General features: G+C 45.2%; 1 protein-coding gene across 12 annotated transcripts in view; it reads left to right on the forward strand.

Annotated features, from left to right (window-relative positions):
* LOC126412584 (protein kinase C and casein kinase substrate in neurons protein 1-like) overlaps positions 1-14,971 on the forward strand; it is a 548,284-nt gene that overhangs the window by 443,216 nt on the left and 90,097 nt on the right. For 2 of the 12 annotated variants that reach the window (XM_050082235.1, XM_050082242.1), the window contains exon 1: positions 6,627-6,753. The exons of 9 other annotated variants lie outside the window; for them this stretch is intronic. In XM_050082235.1, coding sequence (XP_049938192.1) covers positions 6,640-6,753 — 114 coding nt within the window. In that variant the 5' untranslated portion in view covers positions 6,627-6,639. Of the gene's footprint in view, positions 1-6,626; positions 6,754-6,908; positions 6,996-14,971 lie in introns of those variants that run through there. One more of the 12 variants, XM_050082239.1, reaches the window with a different exon arrangement.

The raw sequence follows: 14,971 nt of genomic DNA on the forward strand, positions 1-14,971 counted from the left end.
ACTAAATCTATTCGTAACATATTTTGGACATAGTTTAACACATACTAGTGAATGTGCTCGCGAAATGTATACCAGGAGATAAATCGTAAAAAACTTCGAGTCTCCTGGAAACGAAACCACGGGGCGAATTTCGCTGGAGATGCAGGTGAACGACGTGTAAAAATATGTGTGAAATATATTAAATACGAGGTGCAGTCGGTAAACAAGATCCTATAGGTCTTGAAATGGAAACCACAGTGAAAAAAGTGTTTTATTGTCAAAAGTTTGCTATCCTTCCAGCTGTTTCTCTACATAGTGGCCGCTCCGACGTCCGACATAGACATTTGTCGGAGCTTTGTACCAACTTCTCAACACCTTCGTCATAGAAGGCAGCCGCCTGCGCTTTCCGCTACTTATCTAGGCTGGTCTGCTGTTCGTTGTCTGTACTAAACTGTGGTCTTACAGCCAGCGGTTCATGTGAGTAGAGGTGAACATAAAGGGGGGCCTAGTCCAGGCTGTATTCTGGGTGATCAACTTCCCATCGAAAATGTTACAGCGACGTAGTCATTTTCTCTGCCGAGGGTTGTCATGAAAAAGAAAATGCATGACAGGTACGTTACGTGAGGTTGCATGGAATCAGGCGGAACCTCGCAGCGGGCATACATGCTTGATGGAAGCCATTATTGTTATAAGCGTCTTTACGTACTCACTGAGTGCTCAGAGATGATATGAGCGACATGGCGCTATCTACGGGCAAAGCTTCGTCGGATTTCCCCTGTCGTTTCCATTTCGCGACCCATCGGACCTTACTTTCCGAATAGCCCTCGTACATTTGACATGTGCGTACACAGGCACAGCTACTGGTAAAAAGCTGCCCCTAAACCCCTGGATACATTTCAACCAGGCTTAGTACAGACAAATTACTATCTGTGGAGGTAAAATCGAGCAACGTTCTGTTGTGGTTGGGGTGAGAAACTGGAGGCAGGAGGAGATGGATAGAAATAGGGAGAGAGGAGATGATCAGACAGAGAGGGGGGGGGGGGGGAGATATACATACAGAGGAGGAGGAAACGGACAGCAGAGAGGGGAAGGGGCAAATGGGCAGAAAGTGAAAAATGAGGTGGAAGTGGAGATGGACAGAGGGTGGGGTAGGAGGAAATAAAGAGATGGATTGATAGAAAATTGAAATAAACGATGATAATAATAATAATAATAATAATAATAATAATAATAATAATAATAATAATAATAATAATACCGTACATGACTTGCAGGTCTCTAGCTGAAATGGCTTGGAAGTTACAGAAAAACTAAATGTAATCTAATGACTGAATTGTTATATGTCCAGTGAGTAACAACTGTGGTGAGATTATTTGGGCAAACACAACTATACATGTATGAAGCTGTATTTTGATAGTAGGCGGACCCTGTTAATCCTGTCGACCTGGGGTATCAGAACACACCACTGTACATGAATGACAAATTTCCTAAAAATACGGTTTGGACATTGCTGGTAATTTCCGTAGTTTCGGCATGAGCTGTTTACCTAGACCACGTCATTTCCGTCATAGATGCGCTTTCGCTGATGAGATGGCCTAGTGGGGAGATGCAGCCACCTGCTACAGCAGACATTACCGGCCGCGGGTGCGACCTTGGAGAGCAGAGAAAGCCGGGACGCTGATGTCCCTGCGAGGCCGGGTCAGCGGTGATGACCCGCGCCATGGGAAAGCCGCCCTCCTCTCTCCTTATCTCCCACTGGTCCTGTTGCAGCGAACCTGATTCACCTCTGACTCCATTTAACAACGTTAAAAGTCTGCACGTTTGCAGATTTTTGGCAGCTCCTAGAAAATAAAAGTCATCGTACATGTGGACACCCAGTAAGTGAACGAACTTGTGGTACAGCTAACCTTCACTTCAAAAGACCTGTCAGTGTTCGTCCGCCCCGTGCGTCATATATTTTCCGCCCAAAAATACGGCCAATCCTTACCAATTTTGCGAGATTTCGAGGCTAACTCCGAAAGTTTCAGATAACGATGCAAGTTTCCGCTTTTATTATTATTTATACTTGTAACTTGCAAAATATTCTAATCCGGTGCGTCTTCACACTAACTCTGGCTGGTCTAGATTCGGTGTCGTGGCGGGCAACCAACGCGTTTGCATATCAGGACAATATTCGAAACGGAAAAGTGTCACATTTGAATGTGAAACATGCCTACAATCAGATGACAGACTACTCGTGTGGGCATTCGAACCTTATGACTCTTCGGAGTTAAGTAGGCACAGCCGCTAACCTCCCGTCATCTGTTGGTACCACTGATTATAGTTTCCTTTTCATGGACGGCAGTGTTCGTTCCTATAAGGGTCACTTGATGCACGAAACGTAACAAGGAGAGTGGTTCACCAAGCGCTCTGGATTTGAATATCATGACACGTGCCTGGGTGTTGCTTGCAGTTCTACGTGGAGGCATTCGTAGCAACGTGACATATTTTTCTTGTGGATGTATCGTACTCCTCGCATATTTTACTTGAAATATTTTGTTCTTATGTTGCTAAATGTGTAAAGCAAATGAAAACTGATGTACCAAACTGAGATGTAACAATATTAGTTTTACATAGGACATCACAAAAGACCTTCTAAATGACATAGTGCTGATAGCTTGCAAGAAAAGCTCGTTTACTTTCGTTACAACAGCACCGCTTCAATTCTAAAGGCCGACCGTTGTGGCCGTGCGGTTCTAGACGCTTCAGTCTGGAACTGCGTGACCGCTACGGTCGCAGCTTCGAATCCTGCCTCGGGCATGGATGTGTGTGATGTCCTTAGGTTAGTTATGTTTAAGTAGTTCTAAGTTCTAGGGGACTGATCACCTCAGATGTTAAATCCCACAGTGCTCAGAGCCATTTGAACCTTTTTTTTTTCAATTCTAAACCAGTTATGAGTACAGGAATGTGAAAAGCTTCGTTTAGGCTGTTGAGGAAGTCTGGGGAAAAAGGAATACTATTAACAGAAGATAGCTTGACAACTCTTGTTTAACTGATGATTTGGTTTTCCCAGTTAATATAGATATAACACAATAACAGAGTTCAATGAGCAAGTTTGAAAGTAGGCTTGAAAATCGTTTTAGAAACACTTAAAATATTGTAAAATGAACACATGGACAAAATCGCAAATAGGCAATGACGATCTAGAAGCGATTTATGGATTGGTATTTAGCGCAGCTGAACAGAATGACTGGATGTGTAGTGAAACAAATAAATAGAACTTTAAGTAAAATTTTAAAACTGTTTGCAGTTAATTACGACCGTGATGAAGACAAAATTGAGGTGGGCGCAATGCGTAGCCAGGAAGATGGATGGTAGAGGGTCCGCCGAAACTCTTTGTTGCAGAAGAAACACATGAAAAGACTGCAACGTCGGTCTGATAAATGATGTATAGGGATATTAGGACACCTGCAGGAGCAACTTGGATGCGTATGGGCTGAGGTCATAATTCATATAGAATCCTGGAAATCTTTGTGCAGTAACGGATGATGATGATGATGATACATTTGCGTGGAAGAAGACTCATGATGGTGGGGGCGATGTGCAGTATCAAGGGTCAGACTTTCCAGCCGTCATTATGTTTAATCCGTCTATAGCGTGTATTTCGGGATGCGTAAAAAAAAAAAAGTTAGGCGTTGATTTCACTTCACGTCGAGGTTTACCAGTGACAGTGTAATTCTGTCAGAGCCAGCAAAGAACTTTGAATGGCAGCTGAATGGAATGGCAAGTGCCTTGAAAAAGAGTTTATAAGATGAACATCATCAATAGTAAAGCAAGGGTAATGCAATTTAGTAGAATAATATCAGCCGACGCTAAAAGGAATTAGGTTACAAAATGAGACACACAAAGTAGTATAAGAGTTATGCTTTTTGGGCACGAAGGTAATTGATGTTAGCCGAAGTAGACAGAGATGAAATGGAGACTGGCTACAGCACGAAAAACATTTCTGAAAAAGAGGAATTTGTTTATTTGTAATACAAATTTGTATATTAGGAAGTCATTTATATAGGTATTTGTGTGGTATTCCTCGTCTGCCTAGAACCGTGTACAAGAACGAAATGCTCGGATTAAAAAAGAGTGTAAGATAGGGATGTAGTCTTTCGCCCCTACTGGTCAGTCTATACAGCGATCACGGAAATAAAAGAGAGGTTCAAGAGTGGATTAAAATTCTGGGTGAAAGAACTTCAGTGATAACATTCGCTGATGACATTGGTATCCTCAGTGAAATTGGGGGATAATTACATGATGCGTTGAATTGAATGGATAGTATAATGAGTTCAGAATATGGATTGAGAGTAATCCGGAAAAAGGCGAAGGAAATGAGACGTAGTAGAAATGAGAACAGCGAGAAACTTACCAGTATTGAGAATCGCGAGACCTAGGCATCAAAATAACCCATGATGCACGGAGCGAGGAGGACATAAAATGGAGACTAGCACTGGCAAAAACGGTTCCTAGCCAAGAGAAGTCTACTAGTGTCAAACATAGGCCGTAATTTGAGAAAGAATGTATTCTCGAAATTTCGTTGCTCTACGTTAATTATTTTTTGGTGTTGCATTTTTTAAGTTAGTGTATTATGTACAGATGATACAATGAACAGCGTATGTCTGTTTACCTGCATCTGTATCTGTTTCCCTATTAGGAATCATATTTCCTTTCCAGTTCGTATGCACCCAACTCAGACCCTGTTTTGTTTTATCACAATTCTGTTCCACAATTCAGACCGTCGTTGCTAGCTTGTAAATTCATGTACATCCTCTCCTAACACGTCTGACGGTTCCATCAACGAAGCCATTTTGAAATCTCACAGCTGTTTACTGCATCTCACGATAGTGTTGCCATCACGCCTTAAATTCTTTCGTGCGGTATAGAGGGACTTGTCTGTGTTACAAGTCCACTTTCTGCGCGAAACGAATTTTCAGCACCGGTTTAGACAGTCAACGCTTTCCATTTTAGGACCACCAGGTGTGGAATCGTGTGAAAAGAACAAACACAGTAATGACTCATATACCCAAAAAACCCGTATTTCGTCTCAACGTCTCAGTTGCTATTGTGAGATTAAAAGGTTGGCGCAGAATGCGGGTTGGATCAAACCGGTCAGAAGACCGTTGTTGTTGTGGTCTTCAGTCCAGAGGCTGGTTTGATGCGGCTCTCTGTACTACTCTACCCTGTGCAAGCCTGTTCGTCTCCGAATAACTACTGCAACCTACATCCTTCTTAATCTGCTTAATGTCTTCATCTCTTGGTCTCTGTACGATTTTTACCCACCACGCTTCCGTCCAATACTAAATTGGTTATCCCTTGAGGCCTCAGAACGTGTCCAATAAACCGATCCCTTCTGCTAGTCAAGTTGTGCCACAAATTCCTTTTCTCGTAAATTCTGCTTAGTACCTCCTCACTAGTTACGTGATATACCCATCTAATCTCCAGCATTCTTCTGTAGGAGCACTTTTCGCACGCTTCAATTCTCCTCTTGTCTAAACTATGTATCTTCCATGTTTCACTGCCGTATATGACTACATTCCATACAAATACTTTCAGGAAAGACTTCCTGATACTTAAATCTGTACTCGATGTTAACGAATTCCTCTTCCCCAGAAACGTCAGACCATCATCAGTTATTTTGCTTCGCAAATACCAAAACTCATCTACTATTTTGTGTCTCATTTCCTAATCTAATTCACTCAGAATAACCTGATTTAATTCGACTACATTCCATTATCCTCGTTTTGCTCTTGTTGATGTTCATCTTACAACATCCTCTCAAGACACTGTCCATTCCAGTCAGCTGTTCTTCCAGGTCCTTTGCTGTCTCTGACACAATTACAATGTCGTCGACAAACCTCAAAGTTTTTATTTCTTCTCCATGGATTATCTTTCGTACGCCAAATTTTTGTTTCCTTTACTACTTGATCAATGTACAGATTAAATAACGTGGGAGATAGGCTACAACCGTGTCTCATTGTATTCTCAATCACTACTTCCCTTTCGTGCCCCGCGACTCTTTATAATTGCCATCTGGTTTCTGTACAAATTGTAAATAGCTTTTCGCTCTCTGTATTTTAGCCCCGCCACCTTCAGAATTTGAAAGTATCCCAGTCAGCATTGTCAAAAGCTTTCTCTAAGTCGATAAACACTAGAAACGTAGCTTTGCCTTTCCTTAAGCTATCTTCTAAGATGAGTCGTATTGTCAGTATTGCCTCGCGTGTTCGAGCATTTGTCCGGAATCGAAACTGATCTTCCCCCGAGGTCGGCTTCCACCAGTTTTTTCATTCGTCTGTAAAGAATTCGTGTTATGACAGAAAAGTAGCTGAAACACAAATATCCTGCAGAGTATTGAAAAAGAAAGCAGATACGTGTATGGTTTTGCTTCGGCGCTCTGTTTTTCTCCACTTTACCGGACGATCAGGTTGGGGCGCTGGAGAGCCAGGCGAGGCGGTCCCTTGAAGCGCGCCCTCGTGTGTGGAGCGGCGGAATGGGAGTGGGTGGGGGAAGACAGACGGAGCGCCTGCTGGGCGCAGTATGTAGGCCGAGGATCGGAGGAGAGGCGGAGAGCGAGGAGAGGTAACTCGCTTAACGCAAACAGCATTAGCCGCCGGCGGCGGCAGTCGCTGCGCGGACATGACGGTGGCTGGTGGTGTTGCCGGTGTTGGTGCTAGCGGCGACAGCCAGGCGCCCGCCTCGTCCCGACTCATGGGCTCGCTGCGCCGCTTCTCCACCTCCTCGCGCCACTCCGTAAGTCCAGCAGCTGCCTGGCGCCTTCGCAGGCCCCGACGCAGTGTTTAGGGGATGCCTTACGTTGTTTACGTTGCGTGTGAAAAGTCCCCAAACAGGTGACGCAGGCGGGCGTACCGTCCGTTCCTGCTTGTGCGTGATGGTTGCGACAGTGATTTGTGGTGGTTTGAATGTGCGCTCACGAGCGAGGACGTCCGAGTAAGGACCGTAACTTTCGTTGCCTTCTGTGTGCCTGTAATGCGGTAAGTATTGCAGTTGTCTACGGGGAGTTCGTGCGAACATCGCACAGCTGTTATATGTGATCCCATCATATCACTCGACTCCGTCTTAAGGACCATATCGCACGCCTCGCTACAATCGAGAAGATACCTACGTCTACACTCAGGCAGAAGATACTTCTTGGTCCCAGAATGAATTTTTCACTCCGTGGAGTGTCATGGTGTTTGGAAAGTAGGACACAGGCACCGACAGAAGTGAAGCTACGGGGATAGGACGTGATTCGTGTATGGATAGTTCAGTCTGCAAAAGGCAAGGTTTTGGGTTCGAACCCTGCCGGGAATTTCTAGGTAACTTGTTTCAGTCTGCTCCATTCACAGAAGAATCGTGGGATTATTTATGAAATGCCTTCGCACCACCCCTTATTTTTCTTCTTCTACTTTTTAAAGGGTCTTGCGTAATATACAACGGGATGGTGACTCCGCTCTGATAACGAGTTCTTCGAATTTAAAAAATTACGGCTTCTCGAGGTTATTAGAAGTAGAAAGTACGTCCCGACAGTTTTCTTCCAGACCGAATTTCCTGGCTTGTCGCGAATCGTTCCAAATTATTACTGTCGCTGATGCTTCCTATTATTACTTCCGTACATTGTTGCCACATTCCCCGCTGGCTGTGCGGGGCCAGCAACATCGAGGGGAAAGATTTGGAGAGGAACGTGGCTTCCCCTGCCACAATGTACCAGCTGAGTTAAATTCGCCGAAATTGAATGAAATGCCATATTGTCGATGTGATTTATGAATCTGTCTGTCAGAAGTTTGAAATTGTCACGGCATTTTCAATAAGTCGCAAGTTAAGCGTTGCTTAACGGTTTACACTATAGTTTTTTCCCAGTTCTCTGGCAGTCAAACGAAGCCCGGCACGTGTTTTCTCTTTCAGTGAGCCTGTGATCTTTCTACTTCATATCCCACATTTTTAAATTTGACACGCTTCATTAGTGATTCATTAAGCCCGAAGGCAAATCGTGTGAAGTGTCGTTTGTCGTCCCTTAAACAATTATTGTACATAGTAGGTAGTCGCTAATTCTTGAACCAGGTTACAATTTAGTTACGTTTTGCTGATAACGCTTCCTCATAGATGGAAATCATCAGTTCCGAGGAGTCTAAAATTGCTACTCATATTATTAGCCAAGTCGCTAATAAATAACATTAAGAATATTACCCGTCAGTTGGCGAAACTTCACTGCGACCAGTAACACATTTACTTGCAGCGTTACGTGCTGCCTCCTGGCTGCGAAGAAGTCTGCGAAAGCGCCAACGGTGCTATATATCACGTATCGGTGTCGGTGGAGTTCTCAGTCTGGAATTTGTAGAAAGTGTAAACATATCAAATGTAGGCTAATTCGAACTATGCCGGCCGAAGTGGCCGCGCGGTTCTGGCGCTGCAGTCTGGAACCGCGAGACCGCTACGGTCGCAGGTTCGAATCCTGCTTCGGGCATGGATGTGTGTGATGTCCTTAGGTTAGTTAGGTTTAACTAGTTCTAAGTTCTAGGGGACTAATAACCTCAGCAGTTGAGTCCCATAGTGCTCAGAGCCAATTCGAACTATCACGATCTGTGTTTTGTAACCCATGCTGGTTCCCATGTAGAAACTAGTTGTATTTCAGCTAGGTCAGTTCTTCGAAAAATAACGTGCTTTACTGTTGTTCTACAGTTACAATCATTCCTACTGCCATCTTTGTACTACGGCGCGACTTTATGCATCAGCGGCCATACTAGACGTTGTTGTTGTTGTTGGTGGTGGTGGTGGTGGTGGTGGTGGTGGTGGTCTTCAGTGAAGACAGGTGTGTTGCAGCTGTCTGCACGTTAGTAAATCCCCGCGAGTATCTTCATCCCCCAGATATACTGCTGCAGCCTATATCCATTTGAACTGTAGTCAAGGTTGGTCTCCTGCTGCAATTCTTACTCCCTGCCCTTCCCTTGGTAACAAAATTCCTTGCTGCCTCAGTATGCTTAATACAGTTGTCATAAGGTCTGATGTGGTTCTTGTCGCAGGTGCTACTTCCTGTAAGGCGTTGGTTTCGTCTTTACGAAAGTATTGCGGACGTGTTTTCTTTCGTCTGTTACGCATCCTTGTTCCTGCTGCAAATGTTTCAGTCTAGATTTGAACGAAAGTTCATTTTCAAATTTCGAGCTAAGAAGAATGATAAAGTCAATTTAAATGTTTGCCTGTATTTCCAGTCACAGATAGTTTCGACAGCTGCAGTTGTGGCAGCCGAGAGAAGTGGACGCAATATGTGCTTTATTCGGATGTATGATGCTCATTAACTGGTTGGCTTATTTTTTAGTGTCAGTGAAACACTCACTCTTCGGAAGGGGAAACGGTGCAGTTATGAGAAAGCAACCTACCCGCATGCTGCTGTGGTTTTAAGTTCTCTCTCGTGTAAAGGTGAATCCCGTTGACAAGGAAGCACGGTCCCAAGTGACCCATGCGACATCTCTGTAGACATATAGGGGACCTCCCGTGTGAGTTTTGGAGGGAGAGAGGGCATTTTTCTGTCGGTGAAATGCGATAGTGAAACTGGAGTAGGCTAGTTTCGCCGTATGCGGGCTTTGACCTTGAGTGTTGGATTACGCGTGTGACTCCTGTCGCATGCACGCTGGCCACTGAGTAAAGTCCCGAGTTTCGTTGCACTGTGTTAAGTGTTTAGACTACAGAATAGTTCTAGTGGTTGGTTTCAGTGCCGTATGCAGCGCTGTAAACGGGAAATCACAAAATTTCGTGAATTTTATAGTTTATTCTGCCTTCGGCTTTAAAGGCTGCCATTAATTTTTGAGGCGATTATCTTAATTTATTTTTCATCGTGTTCCTTGCTCTAGTAGCCATTGACAAGAGTTAATCGCAGCTGGTTTTTAGCTGCGCGGATGAAATCTCTCTGTATTCGGATAACATCTTATCTTGTTAGTGAGAATAACTGAACTCGTTGCCTATGTTTTTCTTTACGGGATAGAAAGGGAAGAGGCCAAATGATCTAAGTAATCATAACCTGTTTTTGTCCCTAATATGCGATCATCAGTTCTTTGCCTTGGTTCGCCCTTCAACCATCGGAATATTCTCATGGGAACCAAGCCCACTGTTCGGTGACAAGCTACGTAGTGCTCGAGTGAATGAGTGACGTGAAAGTCATTCAGACACTAGATCCACACTCCTGAGGACCAGGGTTACAACCCTCATTCAGTCAATAACATTTTGGTTTTGTTTGCTGTGTGGTTTGCCTAGATCTCGTAAGGTGAACACCAAGATGAAGTTCTTTAAAACAAGGTAAATTTACTTCCCCAACATGAGTTCATACATAAGTCTCTTCTGATATCATCGTTGACAGTTCATTTTTTATACGCTAATCTTCCATCCTCAGACCATCTTTCGAAATAGGAACTGCTTCGTGTCCGATATGCATGGTGTAACGGAGACAGTGAATTCCATATCTATCGGGGGATTTTACACGATTCGTAATTTTTGGTATTTTCGCAGTTTTTCTGTACATGGCCGTCTGTTATGTTTGTGTAGAGGGATGCTGTTGTTCAACAGTGGAACTTCACTGCGACCAGTAAAATACATACTGAAGACAGTTACAATATGCAACGAGGTCATTGCTAACACATCCACGTGAAAACCTTAAGATGGCTGACACCTAGGTACATGTATAATATGGAACTTCAGAGCTCTGTATCTTTTAGAATAATTATTAGCATTCACAAAATCCAGATGTGTTTGATGGAATGTAGCAGAGCAACTTAATGACCACTGCTCGATGTTATTTAGTGCGATTAAAAATTATCTGGCCTTGGGGTACTCCGAGCCCGATTGTCCGTATCGGAGTTATCAGAGCCCATCGTTGGAGAGTAGATGACTCAGTTGTGACTAAACAATGGACTTCTCCGATCCGCAGTGAGTTTGTTCAGAACCATAGTGAGAATATAAAATGAAGGTAGAGAAAAGTTGGTCTTCGCTGAATTACCGAGGGAAATTTGAGATAGCTCAGATTTTAGATTCTGGAGAGCTTAAATTATTCTCTCTCTCTCTCTCTCTCTCTCTCTCTCTCTCTCACACACACACACACACACACACACACCGTAGAAGTTTTTCGCTGTTGTCCTAAAGTTGCTGTCTAAGTGAATGCTCTGCAACTTTAATATTGCTTCTTGATGCCCTTTGCCTAAAAAGGCAGGAACGTTACCACGATAAAATGGAAAAATTGAGTTTATTATTCGTCGTCAGTTGAGCTTTACTGGTTTTGGAGAACGTTTGACACTCAAGGGTTTGGTACTAAACGAATCCGTTACCGTAGAAACATCTGAAACACAATCCTTCTGTTAGGGCTGTGTAATTCGCTTTGTACATTTCCTGGTGCGTCGTAAAGCGACGATAAAACTGGTTTCGAAGTTGTTCTCTTAAGAGATTAACTCTGTCACCAGATTAGATACGAGAATGGCGCTTTCCTTCCAGAGCCTGAAGAGCATCGGAGCTTCAACTGAGACGCAGTAAAACGCCGTAACGCAGTTGAGTGAAGCAGTCGCAACTGTGACAAAAGAAAAAGCTGGCGGAAGTCTCAGGAGCGGTTGTGGGGCATCCCGGAATCCTGTCCAATGCCTCTACCTGCCACTGACGTCAGTTGAGGCAACTTGCACCTCAGCAGGCGCCAGACAGCGTTTTCTACGTTAATAAGTGCTCGGAGTGTGACGACGTTCATTACCGACTTCAAAATATATGTGCCCTATCGAATTAAAACGTGCATTAACAATGTCGTTCATTTCATTTGCCTCTTATTAGCGTTATAATACGCAGACGGGAATAGAAAATGTTACACGATACTCCAGTATTTCTCTGCATGTGAAATGTTTTGATTGAAATTTCATCCATGTGCGAGCTTGAAAAAAACCGTTCCTACAGATGAAGAAAGTGTGCGCACATGACGGCTGTTGGATGCGTGTACGTTACTGGAATGTTTGAGGGTGCAAATGTCAACACAGCATGCCCAGAGGACGTCCACATGTCTTCGGACTTTGCGAGAGATCTAATCATTGGCATGAGGGACGTGGAAGCACAATTCCGACGTATCTCTGACAGCTGTAGTGCAATGACTGCAGAACGAATGGTGCTCAGGTGGACTCAGGGCAACAGTCTGGCAAAAAGACCACAAAAAGATTGCGGGATCTTCGACTGGCTCTGACAGATTGACTGATGACAACAGTTGATATCCGCGCTGTGATTAAGTGTGTCACCTCGAACCGTCCGGAACAGAGTACTGGAAGCTGGGTTGAGGTCTTAAGTTGCTGACATCATACCACAGGCAACGGAGATCTGCATGGTGTAGAGCGAGAGCCAATTGGGATATTGAATGACATTGTGGTAGTCAGCAATTAGTCTTGCTTCTGTTTGTGGCGGTCCACATCGACACCAGTGTGTCCATGGATGACCTAGTGTAAGGTCACAAAAAGCAGCGGTTCTCGAGACCCATGCATCACCAACTGCTGTGATCATGGTGTGAGGAACTGTTGAATATGGGTGCAGGATTTATTTGGTAATGCTCGCCAGTATGTGCCAAGAATGATAAACCCTGTTGTGGGGTGTTACACCCTACATGACCAGTTTACCAAATCGCATTTTCCAGCGCAAGAACAAGTACCTCACCCCCTCCCACGGACACGCACAATGTCTTTCACACCGCCGTTCATGACCAAGGTACAAAATGGCATATTCCAGCTGCATGATGCAATACCCCACACTGCAGTTCACGCTCAGACACCTTGAGGAATTGTTGGATCCTTGACTAAACTGCACTGAACCCCGATTTGTCACCAACATAGTACACTCCTGGAAATGGAAAAAAGAACACATTGACACCGGTGTGTCAGACCCACCATACTTGCTCCGGACACTGCGAGAGGGCTGTACAAGCAATGATCACACGCACGGCACAGCGGACACACCAGGAACCGCGGTGTTGGCCGTCGAATGGCGCTAGCTGCGCAGCATTTGTGCACCGCCGCCGTCAGTGTCAGCCAGTTTTCCGTGGCATACGGAGCTCCATCGCAGTCTTTAACACTGGTAGCATGCCGCGACAGCGTGGACGTGAACCGTATGTGCAGTTGACGGACTTTGAGCGAGGGCGTATAGTGGGCATGCGGGAGGCCGGGTGGACGTACCGCCGAATTGCTCAACACGTGGGGCGTGAGGTCTCCACAGTACATCGATGTTGTCGCCAGTAGTCGGCGGAAGGTGCACGTGCCCGTCGACCTGGGACCGGACCGCAGCGACGCACGGATGCACGCCAAGACCGTAGGATCCTACGCAGTGCCGTAGGGGACCGCACCGCCACTTCCCAGCAAATTAGGGACACTGTTGCTCCTGGGGTATCGGCAAGGACCATTCGCAACCGTCTCCATGAAGCTGGGCTACGGTCCCGCACACCGTTAGGCCGTCTTCCGCTCACGCCCCAACATCGTGCAGCCCGCCTCCAGTGGTGTCGCGACAGGCGTGAATGGAGGGACGAATGGAGACGTGTCGTCTTCAGCGATGAGAGTCGCTTCTGCCTTGGTGCCAATGATGGTCGTATGCGTGTTTGGCGCCGTGCAGGTGAGCGCCACAATCAGGACTGCATACGACCGAGGCACACAGGGCCAACACCCGGCATCATGGTGTGGGGAGCGATCTCCTACACTGGCCGTACACCACTGGTGATCGTCGAGGGGACACTGAATAGTGCACGGTACATCCAAACCGTCATCGAACCCATCGTTCTACCATTCCTAGACCGGAAAGGGAACTTGCTGTTCCAACAGGACAATGCACGTCCGCATGTATCCCGTGCCACCCAACGTGCTCTAGAAGGTGTAAGTCAACTACCCTGGCCAGCAAGATCTCCGGATCTGTCCCCCATTGAGCATGTTTGGGACTGGATGAAGCGTCGTCTCACGCGGTCTGCACGTCCAGCACGAACGCTGGTCCAACTGAGGCCCCAGGTGGAAATGGCATGGCACGCCGCTCCACAGGACTACATCCAGCATCTCTACGATCGTCTCCATGGGAGAATAGCAGCCTGCATTGCTGCGAAAGGTGGATATACACTGTACTAGTGCCGACATTGTGCATGCTCTGTTGCCTGTGTCTATGTGCCTGTGGTTCTGTCAGTGTGATCATGTGATGTATCTGATCCCAGGAATGTGTCAATAAAGTTTCCCCTTCCTGGGACAATGAATTCACGGTGTTCTTATTTCAATTTCCAGGAGTGTATATCGGAACTGAGGAAGGCAAACTTTCGTATCAGCCTTCAATCAGCACTCTACACGAGCTGACATTGCAGGTGTTTCAGGCATGGCAAGAAATTCAGGATGAGGATGTTTCTTAGATCACAAGGAATACAAGGGTGTATTCGTGTTCTAGGTGATCATACCTCCTACTGATTACGACTGTCATTTCTGAATGGAATGAACATTAAATTATTTAATACACATTATGTGATGAACATTTCAACAAAGTTTGATAAGTGTGATGTAACACTTTCCGTGTCCGTCAGTGTGTCTTGTCCCGTTCGTTGCAATCCCAAGTAATTACCCTGCAGAGAAGCACGAAATCCCCTGTCAAAATATTATTTATCTCGAAAACTCGTACTATAACCCGTGAAAGCGTAGTGGACGAATAAGCATGATTTTAGAACTACTGTAGCTTCAGTATATTTGCAACGTATTTGTTTATTGTTGTGTATACATTATGCATATAATGCAAGACCAAAGGCAGCAAAGTGAAACTTGTTTTAATTCTCGCCTAATTCGTGCTTTTGCTCACACTTCATGCCGGCGCGGTTCTTCTACCTGTCTGTCGACGAGACGCACTTAATTTTTTCTGAGTACACACTTCCCTTCAAATCGGACAGTGTACTCTGTTCACCACATCTTGACAATGTTGGAAGCGCCTGTTGCCGTTCCTCCGTTCTTGCGAATTAAAT

The sequence above is a fragment of the Schistocerca serialis genome, chromosome 7 (assembly GCF_023864345.2).
Source record: "Schistocerca serialis cubense isolate TAMUIC-IGC-003099 chromosome 7, iqSchSeri2.2, whole genome shotgun sequence".
NCBI classification, from domain to species: domain Eukaryota; kingdom Metazoa; phylum Arthropoda; class Insecta; order Orthoptera; family Acrididae; genus Schistocerca; species Schistocerca serialis.